The sequence below is a fragment of the Sprattus sprattus genome (genome assembly GCF_963457725.1).
Source record: "Sprattus sprattus genome assembly, chromosome: 15".
Lineage (NCBI taxonomy): Eukaryota > Metazoa > Chordata > Actinopteri > Clupeiformes > Clupeidae > Sprattus > Sprattus sprattus.
The window spans coordinates 12557159-12569663 of record NC_137913.1 but is presented as its reverse complement, the minus strand read 5'-3'; the positions used below and the strand labels follow the sequence as shown (position 1 = coordinate 12569663).

The 12505-nt window shown below is 43.8% G+C and overlaps 1 protein-coding gene across 1 annotated transcript in view; it reads right to left on the bottom strand.

The window, feature by feature from the left end:
* Positions 1-2863: 2863 nt before the first annotated feature.
* Positions 2864-12505, bottom strand: part of lrrc75ba (leucine rich repeat containing 75Ba) — a gene marked incomplete at both ends in the record, with an annotated part of 25834 nt that continues 16192 nt past the window's right edge. Inside the window, one exon of the mRNA XM_080853211.1 lies at positions 2864-3467. Coding sequence (XP_080709337.1) covers positions 2864-3467 — 604 coding nt within the window. The remainder of the gene's footprint in view (positions 3468-12505) is intronic.

Genomic DNA, 12505 nt, shown 5'->3' with positions numbered 1-12505 from the left:
AAAACTGACACTGAGTAAAAGTTAAAATGCTACATTTAGACATTTCATAAACTTAGACAGAACCGTTTAAAGTGCACTGACTACAAAATACAGCTCTCAACCAGTTGATTCATCTTATATGGTATAGGATCTGACCACCTTTCTTTGCAGCCCCATAGAACTCTTGTCATGAAACCCTCTGTTACATTCTAGAACTTTTCTGTGCTTTTCTTTTAAAGGGCTATACAAATGATGGAAGTGGTAGAGAGTATGAAAAATCATTTAGAATTGCTGCTAAAGTGTATTTTAACTTAACCACTCCACATACTCTAAAAGGCTCTCATACACATGTGATGCTCTGAAAACATCCAATACACCAAAGATTATGTGTATTGAATTTGATGAAACTGTCTGATTTAATTCTCTGTTCATACAACTGGGAAGTTAGCAAAGACACATAAACACATTCATATGTACGCACATGCGCACACACACAAAGTAACACACACTCAACCCACATACACAGAACTGCCTCAAATGTGTGTGATAGTTAAATACTATAATACCTAAATGGCATCTAAAATACTGCACATTAAATCAGAGAGGGCAGGGAGTCAGGAGTAAGAGGACAAGAAACTGAAAACAATACTATTATCATTCTCTGAAGCTCGCCACAAATGCTAATCATCTTTCGCTCTCATTTAATACTGCGCCAGAGGGACAAACAGTCCTCACCATTAAGTTTGGTCTGCAGCACAAACACATTCAATGACTTTTAGATTAATTTCCCTCTCTACGGTAGGTTGTCCTGATGGTGGATATGAGAAAATGTAATCTGGCTGAAACAGTACTTGGTTGTCTGAGTCTGTCAATTTATCCCAGCACAGGACAGACATTGTATTTGTAATATTGTAATGTTCAGCTCCTTTGTCTCTTGCTAGAGTTCATTTGAATAGGAAAGAACACTAGCGTTTGCTAATGGCATTAATGTGCCCTTTTTTGACCGACTTCATAACATCTTTGTATTTCTTTGCAGAATTCCTAAGTGCAGTCCAACTTAAACTAACCTTTCTTCTGTAATAGTTACAAATGTTACATCAGGAAGATCAAACAGTTTAAAGGATTTCACAAATTTCTTCCATAAATTCCCCTCTGGTACGTACGGTTAGGTTTTATAAGCACTGAGCCTGAGATCACACAGTGTAAATTGGATATGCTGGCAACTAGAGTCTATTGTGGATATAACAACGGCAACTTGTTTAAATTTCCATCTCTGTTAAAAAGATAAGTTTATGGGGGCCTTGTTGAATTAGCTATTAAAGTATACATTCACTTCTATTTAGTATAATTTTTGTTTATGAAATTCTAGTAGCATATAATGAATAAAGCATGACTCAAAGTTGTGCAACAATGGCCCAATGATAATGATGATACACTTTTTGGTATCTCTTTGAACATCTTCTGATTATATATTTGTGTTGATTTGCCAAGAGCTAAGAAACAGCCAATTAAGTTTTCTTTTCTGTGCCTCATTAGTATCCACCCCAAAGCAAGAAAGAATGAGCTTTTCTACATATAAATAGCCAAAAATAGGATCAGAAAAGCAATGAAGCAGGGAGGTGGCAGCCAAACACAACTAGAGAATCCTTTGTTGCGTTGCACTTGTTGTCTTCTAAGATTGCTTTGTTCAGTATCATCAAACAATGCATAGGAAAGGTAGACAGAGGGGAAAAAAACAGCCTGTGGCAAATACAACAGCACGATGTTTTGTAACATTATTCACGACTACACGACACAAGTGGTGCCTGGGTATTCACAAGTGAACGTTTTGGAAAGGGGGGGAAAAATGCAAAAGTCTTGACTTAGCAGTTTTGCGGCCGTCACGTGACGGTCCGTCGGCTGTGTAGCCTGTTGAGCTGGTTTCATTGCTTTTGTTGAGAGATTAACAGAGCACACACACAGGGCAGCACACACACACACACATAGACCCCCACACACACACAGACAATTACACACACACACACACACACACACTAACACACACACACACACACACACACACACACACACACACACACACAAACACACACACATGCACACACAGTGTAAGGGAAGCTAGGCCCGGTTGGCTGCCAGAGAGAGGGTCTCAGTTACTCTGTGGTGGAAAACACGACCACTGTGGCTTAACCCCGCAAGTCCAAGCGAACCAAAAACAACCAAAACGCCGTCTGACCGGGGCAAGTCTTCATCCCAAGCTTTCTGTCATCAGTAGCGCCAGTGGAGGCCATGTGGTTGAGTGTTTAGTGTGTCATCTGATCTCTGCCACGCCGCCAGTTTTGGGAACTTTGTTTTTTCAGCAAGACCACGGCCGGCCACTGCTACGTCGGGTGAGAAGACTGAGGGGAGAAGAGAACACCTTTCCGGAAGACTCTTCTAGCCCCCCCTCAAATGAACCCCCACCTCACTCCCAGGGACACCATCCACCAACACAGTAAGTCAGTGATGCAGGTCTTTCAAGTTTGACACGTGGCACCCCCGGGAACAGAGATCACACACAGCAACCGTCACCAGTGGAAATACCAGTGGCGAGGAGGTGTATTAGACACATGTATATTAGTTACACATCTCATTGACTGATTCTAGTATTGTTTGCCACAATGGGGTGACTTTTAACTTCACGGTGATACAGTGATAGAGGAAGAAGAACTTGTCAAAGGTGTTTGGACTGAGAGAAGTGCTTGATTGAGGGAGGATATGTTACTCTCTCCATCTTTCTCTCTCTTTTTCAGTTTTTACCTCTTTCACTCCCGCGTGTTGTCAGCAGGGCTTATGTTTGTGTGTTGGGAGGTGTGTGTGTTTGCCATGTGGGGAAGGGGGGGTGGGTTCACCTTTCACAATAGTGCAAGGTAAAATTAGGTGAACCCTTCACGTCCTCGGAAATACCCCAAGCCTCTAGCTCTTCCTCCTCCTCTTCCTCCACTTCCACCTCCACCTCCACCTCTTCCTCCTCTTCTTCATAGACACTGGGCTCCTCGATGGAGGCCTCCATGCGGTAGCAGTAGGGTTGGCCTTCGGTGTACTCGTAGATGGTGGGAAGACTGCTCTTAAGGCTGCAGCGGCGCCTCAGAGCCACCAGCAGGGGCTGTGGCATGGTAAAGATGTCCACATTGTTGCCCAGGTCGATCCACGCTAGGCAGGAAAAGCTCTTGGCGTCCTTGAGGACCTCGGATAGGTCCTTGACCACGTCCACGGTGAGACGGTTGCCATTGAGCGCCAGTGTGTTGAGCTTGGGCAGAGCAGCTAGGGCGGGCAGCAGCAGCCGCAGGGCCTCGTCCCGCAGTTCACAGAAGCTCAGGTCCACGGCGGCTACAGCGCCCCCGCTGGTTTGGAGGTGGTAGGTCACGTGCCGAACGTCACGAGTGGAGAGCGGGATTCCGGAAAGGTCCACGGAGTCGGTGGAGAGCTTCTTCTGGAGGGTATTTTTCAGGCTGTTTGTGAAAAGAAGATAGATAAGAACAAAAATTGAGAATCAGACAAGAGAACAAATAAGAACCATAAAGAATCTAGACAGCTATTGAATGTCTCCAAGGGAATGTGTCTGGTGCAGAGATAATTTCATATTTCATCAGGTTCCATGTTATGCCATGTTGACATTGAATGCATAACTGAAAAGTCTTTCCAACCAAACCCAGATGGTAGTAAAAATGTTTATTTTTTATATGTCTTCTTTCTCAGGGTATTAAAATCACTAGGCCTGATTCCAAAGTAATACTTGAATCAGCTGTAGCGTAACCATAGAGAAACGCACTGGGGTTGCCCATAGTTCACCTTTTGAAAGAGCAGCTGGGTGAGCTGTATGACCAGCAGCCATGGAACAAGAGGTGAATAGGAATTTACAGAGAAGGAGATCTGTCCCCGGGAGATAGAGAGAGAGAAAGAGAGATAGAGAGAGTGTGAGAGAGAGAGAGAAATAGAGATAGAGAGAGAAAGAGAGATAACGAGACAGTGAGAAACAAGCAGAAAGCGAAAGGTGGGGAGGGTACCGCTGTTTTGGGGGCACGAAAGTAGAGTGGTTTTGAATTTTCAGAGTGTGCGGAGTGGACTGAGGGCCAGTGGAATGGAGGTGGGGCCCAGTGGAAGACTGGCGTAAGGGCCCCAGTGTACGGGATTTAGCAATGAGTCAACAAGAGAGCACAGAACATCCGCACTGCCACAACACGCATACACAGAGGCTCAAAGACTCAACACACACACACACACAAGTAGACACACACACACACACACACACACACACACAGCCTTTACTGTATGTGGAAATGCAACACCTACATCCTATATTAAAATGCCAATGTTATTTTTAAATGCCACATGATATTCCTAGGGTGGCATCTATAGGAAATCGCATACCCATTATGAGAGTTATTATGCAAAGGTATCATTACAGCTTGGTCTCAGTCAACGGAGTCAAATGGAAAAAAAAAGGATTTAAAAAAAAAACACTTTAATTTCAACTTCATACGAATTTCATACAAAATTCATCACTGTGAATTCACCTTCTTCCTCTCCACCTCAATGAAACTAACATGTGTTTAAATGGTGCTTTGCCTAACAAAACCCACAGCCTGTCAACTCTGCCTTTATTTCTTTTATGTCGACGCAACTTTGTAATGTGAAGCTGCTTGCCTTTGTGCGGCTGCAATGGTAATCGTCCACACAATTGCCGTAATCCTGAATACAACAGTGAACCCACCCACCCCACCCCCCCGCCAGACCCACCCACATACCCCCCCTTCTGCTTGCAGAGCTCTGTGGCTCCGTGTTTGGACAGCTCGCTTGTTTTCCCTGCTCCTAGCCTAGGGCAGATGTTCCTGCGACTCCTGGCTTTGTGCTGCTACTCGACTAGGGCCATCAGCAGCAGCAGGCACCCCGATCAGAGGGGCTAAAGGGGCTGAAAGCAGCATCATCAGCAGCAGCAGTAGGCACTCCGATCAGAGGGGCTAAGGGGCTGAGATGGAGGCAAGGTCTGTGCTAATGAGACTGGGGTGTATTTCACAATCAAGTGATGAGGTTTAGAGGAAACCTTTCCTCTTTCTCTCCCTCTGTCATGCTTATTCTCTCTCTCTCTCCGTGAATTAAACAAAATGGTTCCTCCTGGGATGATTTGGTAGTTGAATAATTGAGGAAAGTCAAGGTGGGCAGTGAGGGAGAAATGTGGAGTCCACACATGAGGCTGTGAGGCTGTATTTTTCAGCAGTGCTGCTCTTACATTTACATTTACTATAATTCATTAGACAGAAGCTTTTATCCAAACAGAGAGTTAAGGAGAAGCACATGAGTATAAGCGCCAAAGAGGAGAGTTCATATATATATATAGAACTGTCATATCAAACCCTTATGCTATGGCAGTTTGTGTGTGTGTAAGTGTGTCCTTTCAATGGACCAGCGACTCTCTTTCAGTTGCACTGTAGGGCTTCTGTCGAAGTTGACTATTGATTTCCGCCTTAGACTGCCATTTCATACCTCTTCACTTCCCCGTGCTTCACTGTCTTCCTTCTTCCTCTATCTGTATTTCTGTTCTATTTATAATCTTACTGAAGTACACTCATGGTGATGATTATTCAGTTGTGCATGTAACAGTAGGGGGTCTGCTTCTCTCATGGTGTTGGTGCTTCTCTATTTTCTCGTCTCATTGGCGGCCTGTCGGTCTGAAAGCTCTGTATCGACACACTGGCCATTAGCGACTGTGCTCACCTCCCTCTGACATCGTCTGGTCGATAGCCACACAGACCCACACAGGAGAGTGTGCCTACACACGCTCGCACACACACACACACACAGGAGAGTGTGCCTACACACGCACACACACACACACACACACACACACACACACACAGACACACATACACACACGCTCTACAGAAACCTAGCTTACATCTAATTGGCAGACAGATACACACACATACATTAAAGTAACCCACCCACTCATGTGCCTGTTCTCTCACTCAGACACATACACACTCACACACACATAGACACACACACACACACACACACACACACACACACACACACACACACACACACAAACACACACACACACACACATACACACTCACACACCAGTACACTTACAAACTCCCTCCTTCCTACTACACACACATGTTCCCACAAGGATAGTTCGGCCTCATGGCAACAAAATGCCTTTAAACCTAAATCCTGATAATCTATACAGCTATACACCTACACAGTGTACCCTAACCTTTATGAGAAATGGACAGATGTTAAAAAAAGCTTGTTCCACTCTCCATCTAGAATTACCCTCATTTTCATGTCAGTGATGATATTCCCAAACCATTACATCTTCATTTTCTTTACTGCAAAGTGCTGTCTGACAAACAAGCAAACAGACTTCACAGGCTGAGGCATATCAGGATTCTAAAATAAATATGACTCATAAGACATAATTTTGCAAAAAAAAGCGAACTGTACATGACCCATAGTTAGCATACACAATGTTTTCTGTTCAGGTCGTCAGTTAGTAAAAATAACTCTTGTCTGCAAGTGTTCTCTTCGATTCTCAGCATTATATTTCTGGGGTTTCTTAAAAGATACAATTATTCATGATGATGCAAGAAGGGTTGATGGACAATATTTACAGGGACCAGTTAGCAGGTGTTCACATGTAAAGTCAAAGAATGTAAAACACATTGGACTGCTTCTCCTTCAACCTGTTCAAGGTCATGACTGCCATAAATACACATTTTGTTATTCGTCTGGCAGCATATTTCAATCACCTCACACTGACAGGGAGGAGGGAGACTGCTGAGAACCAGAACAAACAGACTCACAAGCTACATTTTATATCATTTTTATCAACTGTGTCAAGAGCTATTGTTTGGAGATCCCTGACCCAGATAAAATGCTACTGTGATACGGTTAGCTGAAGCAACACTTAGTGATAATGTTGGCACCAACTCTCTCATGCTCTCAAGGCTATCATGTTTGGAAACTGAAGTGCTCTCTGTCCAAGCAGCTATCTGGGATCTATACACACTGCCCAGGCTCTGATGGCTAATAGCCACACACATCACCCAATGCAGTCTCACAGGGGCCGGTATGAGTCATGGGCATTAGTATCAGCACTCCGTCTTCAGCACAGCATGATGAGGGATGGAGGCTTCCTCAGCCTTTAAAATCAGCCCCAGTGGGGCCCATTGAGAAGGGGGAGGGAGTCACAAGCTGCCTGATAGATGTCTGTCCAGCTCAAGGCAATGAATCCTACGAGCTGTAATCAGCTACCAGCGGAGAGAAAGCGAGAGAGGGAGGTAGATACTTTGGGAGGGGTGAAGTTCAGCTGGTTGGGAAAAATCTTATTTATATAACCAGCTGGAGGGCTTGCTGACATTCGGTTCCTGGTGGAGAGGTGGAGAGAACATGTGCGTGCGCGCACTCACACACACACACACACACACACACACTCACACACACAAACACATGGACAGACACCCTTCTCTTTTTCTGCCGAGTCACTTTAGATCTGAACATCATCTTCTTCATTTCGCCCCGTGCTATGGAAACACGGCGTGGCGATATCTGCGGGGAACAGGTGTCCTTTCCTTTTAGCACAAGGCTGAAATTCAATTTATTTTCCTTAATATAACCCCACCCCCTCCACTCTCTTCCCCTCCCTTCTCCCACCACCCCTCTGGTTGTCTGCCGGGGCTCGTCTGGTGGAGACACGACTGAGTCTTATTCCTCTGAATGCCAGGATGATTCTCTCTGCATGTGCCTTATCCCTCTACACAAGCCTTTTCAGAGCCCTGGCTCTGTGTCCTTTCACTGGTGACATTTGTGTGATGTTGGCACCCGAGGAGCAGTCTCTCTGTGTGTATATGTGTGTGTGTGTGTGTGTGTGTGTGTGTGTGTGTGTGTGTGTGTGTGTGTGTGTGTGTGTGTGTGTGTGTGTGTGTGTGTGTGTGTGTGTGCGCGTGTGTGTGTGTGTGTGTGTGTGCGTGTGTGTGTGTGTGTGTGTGTGTGTGTGTGTGTGTGTGTGTGTGTATGTGTGTCTGTGTGTGTGTGTGTGTGTGTATATGTATCTACATCGGTGTGTCTGTGTGTGTATGTCAGAGAAAGAGAAGAGAAGAGAAGAGAGAGTGACACACACACAAAAGTCAGATGTGAGATATGAAAGCTGTAGGAGGCATGAAAAAAATATCTTAGGGTGGAAGTATGAAAGGAAAAGCGAAAGATGAAATTAAATTATGATAGAAGGGGAGATGGGGAAATGGGAGATGAGGGAAAGAGAGAAAGATGGAGAGAGAGAGAGTGACAAGAGAGAGACACAGAAGTGCAGTGGGAAACTTTGATGTTGCTTTAATGCTGACTTTATTTACTGGTTGAGTCAATGATGGCTGTGACTCACACCAAAGTCGATTACTTTCTGGCAGTCACACGAGAAGGCAACCAACCCCATCAGACATTACACCAGCAAAGAAAAACCTTAATCCTACATGTCATAACCCAAAACATCAGCACTAGTACTTGCAGTCTACAATTGTGTACGTAACTCTGAAATTGTCTAAACAAAATCTCAATACTCCAGTTTGGTTTTCAACAAAAGTAATGAGGAAAAACTCAGTCACTTCAGACTGCTTCAAAGGCACCTGAGGCTTTGACTCACTTTCACATGTTGCCTTTATTTGTATTTTCAGCTATTTATTCGTGTGCTTCGCTTGTCAGTAGGAGTTATGCTCACAGTGAACTCATAACACATCTCCTGGCAACCACTGACTTATAGTGACATCCATTTCACTTCATGAGAGGTTTTTCTCAAAGGGGAGGCGAGGGCCTGCGATGGCTGTTTTTCTTTTTCTTTCTTAAACACACAATTGTGTTCCGTATGTAATGGTCTGATATCACGTATGTAAATAAAAGCAGAATTAGGGATGGAATACTAGTATAGCATTCAGAATTTAAGTGCACAGATTTATTTATTTTAATCTGAAAAGCAACAACTCTCTGTAGACAGTCTGTTTTCTCACTAAACCTAATTAAAATCTGTAATATATTGTTGGCCAGTGAAAGATAGGTGCAACATGGTAGTGTATCTGTGTTTGATATCTCTCGTCTCTCAACTTTGAATAAACTGTCTGACTTCTTTTTTTAACATATTGGGAATTGGCCGAGGACATTACAATGCGTGACACTCACCCTGCAACCTCTGTCTGTCTGTCACACAACAGATAAGTGACAGTTGTGGAAACATGCCGACAAAAGCTATGTGTGTGTGTCTGTGGATTTGTGTGTGTTATTTTGCATATATGTGGGAGTGTTTTATCGCCACACTGCACCTGCAAAGATGAAATAAAATGAAAATGCATTATGGAATGGCATTAGTAATAAGTGGATGTGGCCATTAATTCATTCTTTATCAGCCAATCACGGTGATTCGACCATACCTTTTTAATGTTCACACTGAGCTCAATAGAGCAAAACTAAATATTTCCGGAGCGATTTACACCAGAGACGGAAGTTCTTGTGCAGGAGGTCTGCCAAACATGACATCATTTAGAACTTTCACAGGAAAAGGTATTACTTTGAAGGAACGTATTTATACATGGAACTCCCATGTGTGTGTGCGGATACACTCTAACAATGCGCTGGCCCACCCATGTTTGTGCTTAGAATCTTGCTCATGTTATGAAATTAGCTAAATGAATTTTCCAATGTATTAAATACGCTTTTGGGGACCTAGGACTATTAGGAGAAGTAATGGCTTTTATATATATAGAGAGAGAGAGAGCTGGGGGAGGGGGTTATATTCGGAGAAAAAACGATTTCCAAGATTAAAGTTGTGAAATCTACGAGATTAGAAAGTCAAAGATTTATAAGAAAAAAACTAGGACAAATTTTGTTGTTGCCAAAAGACCACATCGATTCACTTTGCAAAGCTGGATAAACCTCATCACACCACAGATGCCACAGGTAAACAGGAAATGCTACATGTCCATGTTAGTGAGGAGGTGCAACAGTAGGCTATGGAACATGGGTGTCAAACATGTAGGCCTATATCCAGCCAATAAAAGACTCTTGGCTTTTAAAAGTAGTTGATCATGGGTTATTGTGAATATCTCATGCAAAAGTGATTGACTGGGTAGGCTATAGGCTGTTTCTTCCTTTCACAAAATAGCTTGCCTTAGCCTTAGCCATCCAGAAATTGCTTCAAGGTGAATGTTGATTCTGGATGCTGCCACCGGACATAACGTGGGCTGTCTAGCAGGTTCAGTTGATGGTGGCTGATGCTCTGTGGCAATGCTGGATGCCTGATCCAATGGATGCTGTGCAGCTTCTCAGTTAGACAGGAACTCTCCCCATCTAATTTGTGCAGCTTGTGTGCATTATTATCCTTCATTAAAGTATCTTCGTTCATCTTATTTGTGCCACCAACCAGTAGTTATAGAATGAAGTATGGGAAATGCTTTTTAACCTTATACGCCGTCGTAGGATAGTGACCCAACCCCTGATGAAAATGAATACAGTTTGGGCGCTATTCACTCTCTCTCTGTGTGTCTGTATGTTTGTGTGTTTGTGTGTGGCCTAACTGGAGGATGGTGGTCAGAAGATGCCCGAGACTCTGTCCAGACAGTCCATTAATAAGTCAAGAGAGCTGGGGTGATGTGAGGCCAATTCCTCTCCTTCTCGGGGTCCGTTCTTTCTCTCTGCGCCCCAGAGGAATAACAGCAAGGGGGTGTTTTGTTTTTTGGAGAGATTTCATGAAAGATTCACCAGCTCTTTTTATTATTCATGCAGGCCACTTTGAGGGCGTGAGACGGCCATGTGAAACATTTCTTAAGTCCACAGACCACCCATTTCACTCTGCAATAACTCTGTCAAAGGCTACAGTTGGGAGACGGAGACATGGACAGATGGGGACGACTTGACTCTGCCTTCAAGGCAAAGTGCCGGGCTAGAATTCTAGAATTGCAAAGTGCTTCCTTTCTGATTCTAGAATTGCTGCATTCTCCAGTATCACACATCAAACTAATGAGTGTTTAAAAACTAGAACTAGAAGGTGTTTATATTTGCAATTTATTCATTTGGCCTATGCTTTTATCTTAACACACACAAGTAAGGTAGATTATGGTCCGAGGAATGGCCAATCAAAGGATAGTCACTGAAAGTAAATGTGCTACAATGCTCAATTCCTCCTGACACAAGTACCATAATGTTCCAAGCCATAGAGCAGCTTAAAGTTAAGACATCAGAATAGCATCGGTACTGGAATGCAATGAACTGAGAAGAGTTTTTTATTGTTTGGAAGAGTCATTAGCAGAAGGTGTTCAATGAAGAGATTGGTCTTGAAGTTATTTGGTTTTTAATTTTTGAGATAAAATAGAATAGTAGGCCTATCTTAACTATGAATCTTGACATTCATTTCTCATTTGGATTTGTCTCACTGCCTCTCATTCTGCCTCAGCCCAGTTAACATCAATTCTCATTCTAACTTTGTCTACCTATTTTCCTCTGCCTCTTTCTATTTCACTCGCTGCCTGGTTCACATTGACTTTGACTTACTACTTTGCTCTATTCTCTCTCTCTCTCTCTCTCTCTCTCTCTCTCTCTCTCTCTCTCTCTCTCTCTCTCTCTTTCTCTTCTCTCTCTCTCTCTCTCTCTCTCTCTCTCTCTCTCTCTCTCTCTCTCTCCCTCCCTCTGTCTCTGTCTTTGGCTGGTGGTTTGGCCTGGTCTAACCGCACAACAGGTTTGACATTTGAGAGGGTGACAGTGTAAGGTGGTGCCAGCGTGCCAATGCTCATTACCATGGGATGGCACAGACACGGGTGTCCTGTGAACCAGGCTGATGAGAGATGACAAGCCGTGCACTTGCTCTAAGAACCTTGTCAATGGGCACACACAGTGCCCACTCAATGCCATGAAAAGATGTGCAATCCCACTTAAAACCTTATTAAAGACAAAAAAGAGAGTACACTCTCACACACACACACACACACACACACACACACACACACACACACACACACACACACACACACACACACACACACACACACACACACACACACACACACACACTCACACACACACACACACACACACACACACACACACACACACACACACACACACACACACACACACACACACACACACATACAAAGAGCTAATTTGTCTCCAGCAGCCCACATACAGATAAAGTGGGATGCACTCATCACATCTATGAATGCAGCTATTGTGCCTTCACAGAGCATGGCATCCAGTCGAAAGCCAATCACACAGGGGAATTCAGCTGGGATGCTGTTGAATCTCAGCATCTTTGCAGCCTGATGCAATCTGGACCACAACACGCCAGCTGGTGTCTGAGAAATAATTCAACATGTTTGTTGGGGTATAATAAATGGCTGGAGAAAATAAGAGTTCCTTATCTATGGACTGGTGGCAGCATTTACAGTTGAAAAAATATACCTCTTTCATATTGGAATCCTCTCTAAGCACTGTGTATGTGCCATCA